Raw genomic sequence first — 12135 nt, 5'->3', positions numbered from 1 at the left:
CAAGACGAGCTGCTTCAAGACCAGATGTGTCGTTGCGGACTGGTTAGAGCACAAGGTCTGTGCGTGAGCGAGCGGAGTGACCATGAGGAGGAGCCGGAGAGCAGATCTGCAGGGCGAGTCTGGGTCACAGGAGGACTAATGAGCAGGCTGTGTCTGGGAGAGGTCTGGCAGGAGACTGGAGTGACAGTAGAAGCCCTGATGAGCGAGTCGTGTGAGAGAGGAGGGAGAGGCGAGTCTGGATGGAGGGAGGAAGGGGTGTCTGACGTCATATCGTGAGCAAGACGCTCCGCTCCGTGTTTTCTGAAACTTTCCGGCTGACACTTTGGAAATCAGACAATTAGTGCTTCTGTTTGTAGAGTTGGGAAAAATCAGAAAGCATATAAAATTGTAATTTTATAATTAAATATAGTGATTATAATGACTTATTAAACGTGAGCGTGGCGTCGACACATCGGGATTGTGACGCAACAATTGCGGTCCGGGAAAGCGCTCCGGTGCTGCTGAGTCGCTCAGCGCTGATGCTCGTAGCGAAGAAAACATTTCAGCTCGACACGGCTTGTCAATATTCTCTGTCTTTTCACTGAAGATCCTGGTGGTTTACGGACGAGGTAGGGACCTGCCGAGGCTCCGTATCGCGGATCCGATTGTTCTTGTTTCTCCTGGGCAGATCGAGCGGTTATTGTGTTAACACGGTGTTCAGTAAGAGGGGGTTAAAAGCTCTTAACCTGCTGGAGTTTTATTAAATCCCAGAGTGCAGATCTGAACAGGAATTCATTGCTGCTTCTGTTCCTGTCTCTGCTTTCACTGATGTGAAGAATTTGCTTGTGTTCTCAATATCCCCTGTCTGCCCTTCAGCCTGTTGGGTTGTATTCCAGTAGGACCAGCTGGTTAGAGAGAGTTCTGTGGTGTCTAGTGGGTCTGCACTGGCCTGTCAGCAGTACCTTGACTCCCAGTGTGTGAGAAGCGCCGCCCAGCTCCCTGCTTCACTGTGCTGTTCTACTGGCTGACTGACAGGTCCAAGATGAGCCCGAAGGAGTGCAGCTGTGAGCCCAGCAGGGTGAAGTGGCTCTCCTCCTGTGTGCAGCGCACAGGCTGCCAGTGCCCCGGGCCAGGTATGACACAGCTGGATCTAGACCAGTGCCCCCTGAAGCCAGTCCCCCCACACACTGACTCCTGGCTTCCCTTTCCACTGGGACTCCATCCCTGGGCTCAGCTCTGACTGACCTGAGGGGCTCTTCGCTGTCACCCTGTAGGTCTCCTCAGCTCGAGGCAGGGAAAGCAACAGCAGTCTCCTCATCTTTTCAACTAATGATGATTTGAGCAAAAATAAACAGAAGATTTAAGCTAAAATAATAAGATATAAAATAAAATAATTTAGTATGAGAGTATTTTTATGAAGACTAACATCCATGTAAGGTATGAAACTATTGAAAGTGTTTAAAATGAGTAACTCACAGTGGTTATGAAATGAGCTGTGTCTGAGTGATGTACTGCAATTATTCTTTCATTTACATTTAATTGTAAATTTGGGAAAAGCAAATCTATTGATGAAGATCTGTCCAAGTCCTTTTGACTGGGTGTGAGAGACGCTGAATTAGAGGCTCTAATCCCCTTAGAGCAGCAGAAGGAGGTTCTCCACCTGGGAGCAGAGCTGCTGCCTGATTCTTCTTCAACACTGAGATCCTCTGTTTGCGGAGGAGCAGCTGCTAACAGGACTGATGTGACCCAGAGAGCAGCTCTCTTTGTGGGCTCTTCAGGGTTCAGAAGTCCCAGTGGCTGCAGCTGTTATTCAGGACCATGAAAACAAAACCCTGCACTCTGAAGCCTCCTGCCCTTAGAGCAGATCTGTATTCCTCTCTACTGGAAAACTGTCCGGGGTGAAAGAGTCCCAGCCTTTACGGGCTGTGGATCAAAAATCATTTTGATCTTTCTAATTCTCAGACACGTGTCAGTAGGGTTATAGGTCCCTCAGACAACAGGTCAGTTTAAGAGTTTTCTCCCTAGAAGTCTGTGCTGCGGCGACACCAGTGTTTCCCCTGTCTGTGTGTCTGCTGTAGATGAGGTCCTGGCTGTTCTGGAGGGAATGAGCAGCTCTGATGAGGAATCTGGGAAGCTCCTGATAGAAGAGCTGCTCTCCCTCCTGCAGAGGAACACCAAGGGGACACTGCCAGTCATCCTGGGATTCCTCGAGAGCCCCCAGGTAACATGAAGGAGCTCCCTGCACACCTCCTGACATACTCGTTGCAAACGCACTCTAATCAGGAGCCCAGTGTGCTCCAAGATACTGTCTCTGCTGTTTCTTACAACTAGAAGTCAAAAGATAAGCCCTAACGTGTTGTCATCTTGACAGATGTGCTTGAGTGGAAGCCTGGGGTTTCTCTGTGTGTTTCCACTCCCTCGTGTGGTGAGCTGGGGTGGTTCTGCTGTTTCACCCTCAGTGCCCGTTGGCCAGGCTGACTGGCCCTGAAGGAGAAGCCTTTGAACAGACACTCTTGGTGCTGTGATGAGAGCAGCAGTCTCACCCCTGGCTTTGGTTCTTCCCTGCTCTAGGTGACAACTGCCCATCGCTCTGCTGTCCTCCAGGCAGTGGAGAAGCTGCTGCGCAAAACATCTGCGCAGCATCTGGATGAGTCCTTGGCCAAGAGCACCGTCTCGATGGCCTTGAATGAGATGACGATGTCACCGGTATGTAAACCCCTTTTATTCCTGCCTATCGAACTGTTGTCTTGCTGTAGTGCTGTGGTCTGTTTCCTTGCCTGTAGCACACATGATGCATCTAATGGAAGCAAATCATTGTATGTTAACTTGTGTGCTCATTGGCTTGATCCAAGCTGCAGCTTCAACTCCAATACTATCGACTCCCAAGACGCTCTGATCTCTTTTTACTGTTGTTTCAGAAATGGCTGCCTGACTGGCAACAGCCAGCCAGCAACATTGTCGTTTGTGTGGTGAGAGACCACTACGACAGTACCATGGATATGGTGCTGTCCTTCTTCCAGCCCGGAGTGCTCCCTCACCACACGCTGCTGAATGCTGTAGGAGATATCTCCCGCAACTGCAGTAAGTTCTGTGCTGCTAATGGGGTGTGATCTGCACAGATATATTCCAGATTTTTTACTGTGCTGTATTTCAAACTTCATGATACTGCTCGTATCTGTCCATTCAAGCCCTGATACATGAGCTTATTATGAAGGCTCAGTGTTTGTTACTCATGCCGCTTCTGAGTCTCTAGTGTTATCATGAGCCTTGGTCCCTACCCAGTGTGAAATGTGTTTTCTTTGAAGGTCGTGACATAGCAAGGGATATAGTGAGACTTCTGGACCTGCTGGTGCCTGTTCTTCCCCTTGCTGTGACTGATAAAATGAAGGCAATGATGGCTTTTGGTAAGTGTGCAAGCTGTCTCATTTAGGGGGACAGTTGTTATCAATGCTTGGTTCCACTGGCAATCCACTGACAAGGCCTGTTCAGACCGCTTCCCACTGAACTACAGGACTGCTTTGATGTAGCTGAAGAGTGTAGCAGGCTGTTCCTCTCTTGTGTTGTCAGCATTGGAAGGCCTGTATGAGAGCTGGGCAAAATTCCAGGGTCCCGGGCAGTGTGTTCAGGACTGTTCAAGCCAGGTCATCATAAGTTTTGATGTAGTGCACAGATGGCTGCCATCTTCTGAGCCAAAGGTATGGGATCTTTAATCCAGTGTAGGTTATTTGACATCTTATTAATCATCCTGAATTCTCAGATGTTCTGGAGGAAAGAATGGACTTGAATGCCAAGAAAAGATGTGTCCATGCAGGTATTAGGGAAGGGTATCAGGGTCCAGGGTTCAGATCACAGTAAGCAAAGTTGAATAGGGTGCACTTATGAAGCAGGTTTTATTCATTGCTCAAAGCTGTTCTAACTGTCTGTGGTTTTAGACAAGTTTGCTTTACTGTGACTGAATCCTTTCCTTGAGGATGATGGTGTTTGTGTTTTGTCTGAAGGTGACGGAAGCCATTGTCTTGGCCCTGGCAGCTATGTGCTGCCTGCTCCCTGAGGAGAAGCTTCAGAGTGAGCTGCCAGCAGTTTTACAGGCCTTCCAGCCACTGTATGCAGCTGAGCTGGACATCAGCTACTCCAGAATCAACAAGGTAGGGCTGTGACCGAGATGGGCCTTTAGGTGTACAGGTTGTGGATTGCGAGGTCCGTTTCTTTTAGAAAATGGATTTTGATTCCTTAAATTGTAGATCCAAACAATCACTAGTAGCACTTTCCCAGTGTCCCTTTGTCCACAAGCTCCAGTGATGTGCTGGTGAGGCCCAGTGCAGAAGAGGATTATGGTCTGTGGTGCCCCATGTGATTGTGGAAGGGTGTGAACAAGATGGATCTGCCAGGGGTAGAGTCCAGGGGAGGCGTTATCCTGCTCTGTCAGATTTTTGTGTGTGATCAAACTACCAAAATCCTAATGCTAACGTGTTATTGCATACACTGAGAGAGTGAGGCCTCTTGATGAAGCAGCAGTGCCTCTCCAGATTGACTCCAACGTGCTCTTCTTTCAGAGTCTGAGTGTGCTTGTGGGGGCAGCAGTGCCGAAGGCCAGACCAGTGCTGGAATCCCAGCTGGAGCAGCTGCTGACCATGGTCCACGCCCAGGTAATGGGGACAGCAGCCCGCTCACCTGCACAGAGAGACGTTACAGTAGTGAAGCCCTCAGGAGCCTCATCAATGACAGCAGCTCAGTGCTGTGATCTACCCCTCTCCACAGCTCATGGCAACACAGAAGTGCCGTGTATCTGACTGCTGAAGCCCTTATTCATTCAGTTGAACGGATATTGATGACTCGGCTCATTTTATCATGGCATTAGAACAGCAGTCCATGAGAGAGTGTGCATGATGCCCTTGTGGGTGTTGTAAGAGTGCTCTGATGCCTGTCTGGTGTCCCAGGATCTGGCAGTGCTGATGGGGCTGTGTGCCAGTGTGCACCTGGATGTGGTGCTGTCTGTGCTGAAGAGACTGGAGACCCAGCTGACTGACCCAGCCTTCCCCTGCAATGAGCAGGGCTCTAGGGTAGGTGTACTGCATCAGAGTCCTGACAGACAAACAGAAGCTGCTCTTAATGTCAGCTTCTACCTACAAGTTTCAGCACCTTGATCTGGATTGTCATGCTTGTTACTGCAGAGTGATTTCACCTGTGCCCTGATTCTGTGCTATGGGCAAGTTGCACTTAAAGCACCTGCAGAGGATCTACTGCAGAGAATGGACACTGACTTTATGGAGAGACTGAGACACCATGTCACCACTAAGGTAGGCAACATGTCCTCCTTTAAGAACAAGAGACCTGACAGAGTGAACCTCACAGCTCCTGTCTGAAGAGTGTATTCAACCACTGCTACATTCTGTAATGTGCTTCTCTAACGCAGGGAGGTATTCGTAACAACTCTCAGGCAAAAGTTCTTCCTTATTTGTTCTGCTACTTTCCTGCAGTGTCTGGGTAGACATTGTTAATTATACTTCAACCTGATTGGATTGTTCTGGGGAGGAGGACACAGGGATACAGTGTCCGAGGCTGTCCAGGCTGTGAGTGTCCATCACAGCCCAGGGCTGGTGGAGGTGAGGTGGCGTTTGGGCTGTCAGTGAGTGAGCTGCTGTGTTTCCCCCTGCAGGAGCCCAGTGTCAGACTGAGCCTGTGCCGCAGTGTGGGCATGATGGCACAGGCAGTGCGCAGCGCCAGTCCCTCCGGAGCTCCCAGCTTCCCTGCCAAGGCCAAGCTCCTGGCGACAATGATGGTCAGTGTGTCTGACGAAGCCGCCTGTCTGCTGTTTTCCTACACGGATGCTCTGGACAAGCTGTATCCTGTCACTGTGAATCGGAGAACAGATAGTTTTTGAGAAGTGATTGGACGGGAAACTGTTTTGCTATTGATCAATACAGTTGTGTTTTTAGCTTTGTGGAAACACTGCTCCAGAAGTATTTAGAAAAATGACTCCTTTGTTCACACCTAGCGACATGATCCTTTGTCCTGTCTCTGAAGACAGCACTGAGAACTGCAACAAAGGGGCAGTAGTGGACAACTTCAACAGTCAGTGTAACAGAGCTCATGTGATCTGTCTGAGATTGACCTGCTGTTCTTGTTCCCTGTAGGCTCTTGACCTGCTGCAATTCTTCGGCAGTAGTTACACTCTGGATGACAGCTTGAAAGAGAGTTTGAGGGAGGGGATATTATATCTGGCTGCACAGGACCTCAGACAGACCATCCAGTCCCTAGTGACCCTCACATCTCCCTCTGAGAGGTAGAGCACAATTCTAACAGTGAGAAGCTCTTTGCAATGATTAAAGCATCACAACAACAGCACTGTGTTGTGGCGTCAGTGTTTGTGTATTTTAGCTCTGAGAATGAGTTTGAATGCAGAGCCCTGCACTGACAGCTGGGGGTGTATTTTACAGCTCACTCTCGGAGGTGTGGCAGGTCCTCAGTACCAGCCAGGTGGTCTCGGAGACCGTGAAGGACCTGGCTGATCATCTCGGCCTGATGAGGGACATGAAGGTGGATGATCCAGAACTGGATGTAAGTGACTATAGAGCCCATCTGCTGGTGTTTCTAACTGAGCAGAGGACAGATAGTCAGACAGCTGACAGCTACAGCACGGAGGTACTGTCTCCCTGTAATATGTCACTGCCCAAGAGCAGGCAGAGAGACACCAGCAAACAGGCAAGCGGCTGTGTGAGCAAACAGCTCCCTGTTTGCAGCACAGGGACAGGCTGGTGAGCACAGAAAAGCGTGGTGCAGACCAGCAGCCCAAAGCCACGTCCAGAACAGGCCAGATCAAAGCTGGGTGAACACAGAGGCTCAGCACACAGCAAACTCCAAACTCAGAGCTGATGGTAATAAGCACAGTCTGTAAACAGACAGACACAGCACACAAGCACAAGAGGGTAATCTAGACAACAAAGGCAGGGTGAAGCTAGGGGCCAGTATCCGAGGAGCAAAGTCGGAAGACAGGGAGAAGCTTGAGACTTGAGGACCGAGTTACTGAGCGCTGCCAGACCAAGGGCTTGTGTAGCTTGAACCACCTGAGTCAGGCATGGTGGACAATTATCTTCAGATGTGGCTGGCTAGCACGTCAATTTTAGCTGTCCCTTCTGCTGACCAGCAGCGACCAGCATGACCCTCCCTCAGTGTAACCCTTGTCCCAGCAGTACTGGGAATGAAGGCCGACTGGTGTCCTCCTGTCTTCAGATCCACAGACACACAGAGGAGCAGCTGGTAGCTCAGAGCTCAGCCCTGACAGAGCAGGAGACCCCAGCTGAGCCAGTTGTTCTGCGGGCTCTACTGGGCTTGATCACTGTCCTGTCCATCGGGGACAAGAGTCAAGCCAAAGCACTGGTGCCCTTTGTGTACTGTAGAGCCAGGCCCTGCTTGGAAAGTGTAAGTTTTTTAGGATGTTCTTTATTCAAATATTGTGTCATTTGTTTTTGTCTATTAAATTTAAATATAACGTTTGTAATTGTAATCAATTGGATATCCATGATTACAGTGTTTGTTCTTTGAGCCACTGAGCTACAGTGACAGTGGGCTCAGACTCCAGCCCTGAGAGGAGAAAATAAGTGGTGACAGTTTGTGCGTGTCTGTGTGTAAAGTTTCCCTCTTGTCCTGTGTCTGTGTTACAGGAGAGCCCGGAGGTCCGCAGAGTCACAGTGGTTCTGCTGGGGCAGCTGGTCAAGCTGGGCTCAGAGAAAGCCCGGCTCAACAAAGAGGTCCACAGCTCCCTGGTCAGCGTGCTGCTGAACCTGACTGACCCCAGCCCAGAGGTCATCCAGGTAAAGACACAGAGCTGCCGCTGGCTGGGCTGAGCCTGTGGGACTATGGGTCTTCTCGCGTCCTTCTTTGATATTGATATCTGTCACCTATCCAGTGAACTTGTAGCCTGGAAATCTAAACATTCAGAGGGTTACTATCAAGGATGTGTCAAAGGGTTTCAGGGCTGGCTTCTATTTTGTGACAGTTGTGTAGTTTCTGTTTAATTTGGGCTCTGTTTCAAGATAAACTGGTTTTGACAATGTGGATTTCCCCAGGCCTGCTGGACAGTCCTACAGCACTTCACCCTGGAATGTGTGCTGTCCATGAAGGAGATGTGCAGGATCCTGGTGAGTGAGGTTCTCCTGGGGCTGGCTTCTGGGCTGCTGGTGAGAGAGGGGAACACACCCTGCTTTTGGGACACAAACACACAAAGACTTGTGTCAGATTTAGGAAATATATTTGTGCTAAACCAGACTTACACTGAGCACTAATTACAGTGAGTAGCAGTTTATATCCAGATTATAATCACAGTAGTGCTGATGAGTTCATACACTCTCATTAGATGGATTAGAGGTGTTTATGTATAATGGAGGGCTGTCTCTCACATGGGGGCTCCTGTACAGTAGTAGCGTGCTGTCTCACACTGCCCTGCAATATTCCCTGTGTCCAGATAACGAGTGGGCAGTTCAGCCTGGCCCAGAGGCTTGCACTCCAGGGTGCACAGAGCAGAAGGGCCTGGGTTCGGGAAAGTGCTGCCATCTTCATTGGTAAGAGCTCAGTGACAATGAGAAGAGTGATTGAGGCTCAGTGTAGAGATGATGCTCCACTGGTAAAAGTGAGTTGTGCTGTGGTTAGTGATGAGGGTATTGCCGGGATGGGAATTCAAGCATTAAAACGCTACTCTGTAGGTTTCCCTTGAAACAGGTTTGAGTCTCAAGGTGTTTGATCACTGGGGTTTTCTCAAAGGACTCAGGCTCTGATATGTCACACTAGTAAAATGCCTCTAGTAAGAAGGCTCTAGTATGTCTAGCTACAGTAAAGTAGTCTCATTTCGGCAGCAGGACACTGGGCACCACTTTCAGTCTCGTCTGTCTAGTGTTTGAAATGCATTTTTCTGTCAGTAATGAGGCAGGTTAATCAGACTTACCAATGTCACCAGGAAACACATTTCCATGAGCTGCTCTCCATTCAGAGTGTTGGCAGTGTGCGCTGGTGCAGTATCCTGTGTGGTGCTGTGTGTGCAGGAGCTCTGCTGTTCAACCCCTCTGTGTTTCAGGCCTCCAAGTGCAGCAGCTGCAGAGGAGACTCTGCTCTTGTTTCGCTCTGAGAAGAGCTCAGCGAGGTAACGATGCTTGTGTTTTGTGTCCAGTATGTTGACCCGTTGTTCTTGTACAGTATATAATAATTAATAATAATAATTGCTTACACTTATATAGCACTTTTCTGGACACTCCACTGAAAGCGCTTTACAGGTAATGGGGATCCCCTACACTACCACCAATGTGCAGTCCCACCTGGATGATGCGACGGCAGCCATAGTGCGCCAGAACGCTCACCACACATCAGCTATCAGCGGGGAGGAGAGCAGGGTGATAAAGCCAATTCATAGATGGGGATTATTAGGAGGCCACGATTGGTAAGGGCCAATGGTAAATTTGGCCAGGACGCTGGGGTTACACCCCTACTCTTTTCGAGAAACACCCTGGTTTTTTTATGACCACAGAGAGTCAGGAGCTCGGTTTGACGTCTCATCTTAAGGACGGCACCTGTTTACAGTATAGTGTCCCCGTCACTATACTGGGGCATTAGGACCTACATGGACCACAGGGTGAGCGCCCCCTGCTGGCCCCACTAACACCTCTTCCAGCAGCAACCTTAGTTTTTCCCAGGAGGTCTCCCATCCAGTTACTGGCCAGGCTCACACCTGCTTAGCTTCAGTGGGTTAGTATTTAGTATTTTAGTATTTTAGAGTCTGTTTAACCAGAAATTCTGGCTGTAGCCTCTCACACCATAGATACCCAGTGTACAAAGTTTTGAGAAGTTCAGAGCATGGAGATGAAAAATGTATAGTTGGCCTGTTTAGCAGGTTTTTGTGGAATTGCACATCTGTAGTAGCTCTGCTTTATTTTATTCTTTTTAGAGACTTGTGCGGTCTGTGAATTACAGTGTGGCCGTTTCTTCCAGCTTCATAGTTTGACATTTTTGACTACTGTTCCTTCTGAAATTGAAGAGAACACAGATGTCACACAGAAAGGATCTCACACTCCTTCTTTAACCCCACTGCATGAGGTCCAGACCTGCTGCTCTTCACAGTGTCTCCTAACTCACACCTGCTGGGCAAGAGCTGGATCAGCACTGCAGCTGTGTGTCAGGAGCTGAGCAGGGCTGCAGGACCCCGAGTAACAGCCTCGTCTCTTTCCTCCCGCAGCCCTGAGGATCCTGCTGCAGGACCCAGAGCCGCAGGTGCGGGAGAGGGCTGCTGAAGCCATGGGGCTCTTCACCCGGCCCTGAGCAGCACTCTGGAGTCGGGGCGCCCCTCCCCAGCCACTGCAGAGACACCTGGGCGCCCCAGCTCATTCTGGACCAGACAGCACACCTCTCTCTCTCTTCCACACACAACTTTGTGTTTAAATAAATTACACAACGTGTACAGAAGCTGGTTTTCATTCCAGAATGTATGAATGGTGCTGAACCAACACTGAAGTGTATGAAGCGCTTTTCTGTCTTCAGTCTGCAAGTGTTCAGACAGGAGAAGCTGGAAACAAGCTGTTTCACACAGAAGTACAGAATACAGAGCAGTGAAGTGCAGGAGAGAGACAGAGGGGCGCAGGAGAGCTCAGGTGATTCAGCTTCAGCCCAAACCGGCGAGTCTGTCCACCCATCAGTCCGCTGACCTCCTGTGGCACAGCGGCAGGTCTCTGGCTCTCCTGGCCCACAGGGATTTCTCACACCGCGGCCCTGCTGCAGTGTGCTGGGAGTCGAGCTGCTCTGAAAGTGTGATGTGCTTTTACAGATTGTTGAGAGCACGAGGTCTGTGTGTGAGGGAATGAAGCAGGAACATTATAATGCACTGTATAGCAGACAGATCTGCCTGTTGCAAATCTAGATCATTCTTTCATACAATCGGTGCAGCAAATGAACATGAATTGTCTTGGTTTGGTTTGGTTGGAGATTTTTATGATCAGGAAAAGCCATGGTGATGGTGTAGCGTGAAAGACAAAGCAGCAGGTCTGTGGAAAGTGGGAGGAAGCCGCAGTCTGAAGTGATCGTGGGGAGATGCACGTCTGAGGTCATGTCATAAAGAAGAAGCGCTGCTCTGTGTCTTCACACACTTTCCAACTGACACTGGAAATAAGAGAACCATTTGCTTGTGGGGAGAGCAGGAAGAATACTAAGTTGTATAATAACTTTCAATCAATTAATAATATTAATGATTGTAATCACTGATTATGCGCATGTGTCACATAGTGGCAGCAGGATTGTGACGTAACATTCGGCAGTCAGGAGCGCGTTCCAATTTTACTGACTTAAAGAGCTCAAGTACGAAGCGAAGAAAAAATCTGACCTTCTGAGCTTCTTTTTCCACTGCGGATTCAAGAGTCATAGCTGTTTACTGGACTAGGCAGGGATGTGCTGAGGCTCGGTCACACAGATCGGATTGTTCTAGTGTTGTTTCTCCTGGGCAGATCGAGTTATTACTGTGTGAACATGACTGTCTGAGCAGGAAGGAGTTCAAGCCTCTTAACTTATGGGTGGTTTGTATTCACTAGAAGACTATGTACAGAGTGCAGATCTCAGGAGAAATGAATTGTCGCTTCTGTTCATGAAGTGCAGGACTTCCTTGCGTCTTTCATTTCCCCTTTCTGCCAGTTAGCAGAGGTGGATTGTATTCCAGTACAAGAAGTTGGTAAAAGAGAGTTCTGTGGTACCTAGTGAGTGTTGCTGCTGACCTGTGAGCAGTACATTGACTTGTCATGAGTGTGAAGCCATATCCAGCTCACGTCTTCACTGTGTTGATAATTTTAAATGCCAGAAATGTTTAGTTATAGTAGAGTTGTAGGACAGAATTCCCATTTTGGAGGGGCGCATTAGCACACTATTAGATATTAACCAGGTTGAGGGATGGATAGATTCAGCTCAGTCAGAACACTCAGTCATTTCAGAAGTGGCTGCAGTCCCTCCTGGCCCAGCTGTCTCCAGGTCAGCACCGGCACCAGCAGCAACCACACGCGAGCCCTGGGTTGGGAGCCTGTAAAATGCCTCCCTGGGGCCTGAGTTTCTGACATTGAGGCGAAACTAGACACATTTTCCAGCAATGAAGTCTCCACCTTGGTTGTTCACACTGGAACAAATGATATAAAGTAC

The 12135-nt window shown here is 49.1% G+C and overlaps 1 protein-coding gene across 7 annotated transcripts; it reads left to right on the top strand.

Annotated features, from left to right (window-relative positions):
• Positions 1 to 500: 500 nt before the first annotated feature.
• On the top strand, positions 501 to 10425 carry LOC148639776 (uncharacterized). 7 transcript variants are annotated; one of them, XM_088621469.1, is made up of 19 exons: positions 667 to 1112; positions 2058 to 2200; positions 2551 to 2685; positions 2898 to 3060; positions 3285 to 3383; positions 3547 to 3674; positions 3978 to 4124; positions 4533 to 4625; positions 4917 to 5039; positions 5151 to 5276; positions 5636 to 5758; positions 6114 to 6262; positions 6417 to 6537; positions 7210 to 7398; positions 7641 to 7790; positions 8046 to 8117; positions 8441 to 8605; positions 9047 to 9112; positions 10199 to 10425. In XM_088621469.1, exons 1-18 carry the CDS (start codon positions 1022 to 1024, stop codon positions 9095 to 9097), a joined length of 2268 nt encoding a protein of 755 aa, XP_088477595.1. In that variant the 5' UTR covers positions 667 to 1021; the 3' UTR covers positions 9098 to 9112; positions 10199 to 10425. The 7 variants fall into 7 exon arrangements, with proteins under 7 accessions (XP_088477592.1, XP_088477591.1, XP_088477593.1 ...); XM_088621468.1 differs by having other exon boundaries at positions 686 to 1112; positions 8441 to 8537; XM_088621466.1 differs by lacking the exons at positions 9047 to 9112; positions 10199 to 10425 and adding an exon at positions 501 to 608 and having other exon boundaries at positions 1015 to 1112; positions 8441 to 8704.
• Positions 10426 to 12135: the final 1710 nt, after the last annotated feature.

The sequence above is a fragment of the Lepisosteus platostomus genome, chromosome 26 (genome assembly GCF_059453375.1).
Source record: "Lepisosteus platostomus isolate fLepPlt1 chromosome 26, fLepPlt1.hap1, whole genome shotgun sequence".
NCBI classification, from domain to species: Eukaryota; Metazoa; Chordata; class Actinopteri; order Semionotiformes; family Lepisosteidae; genus Lepisosteus; species Lepisosteus platostomus.
The sequence above is the reverse complement of the archived record's forward strand: the minus strand, read 5'-3'. Positions and strand labels throughout refer to the sequence as shown.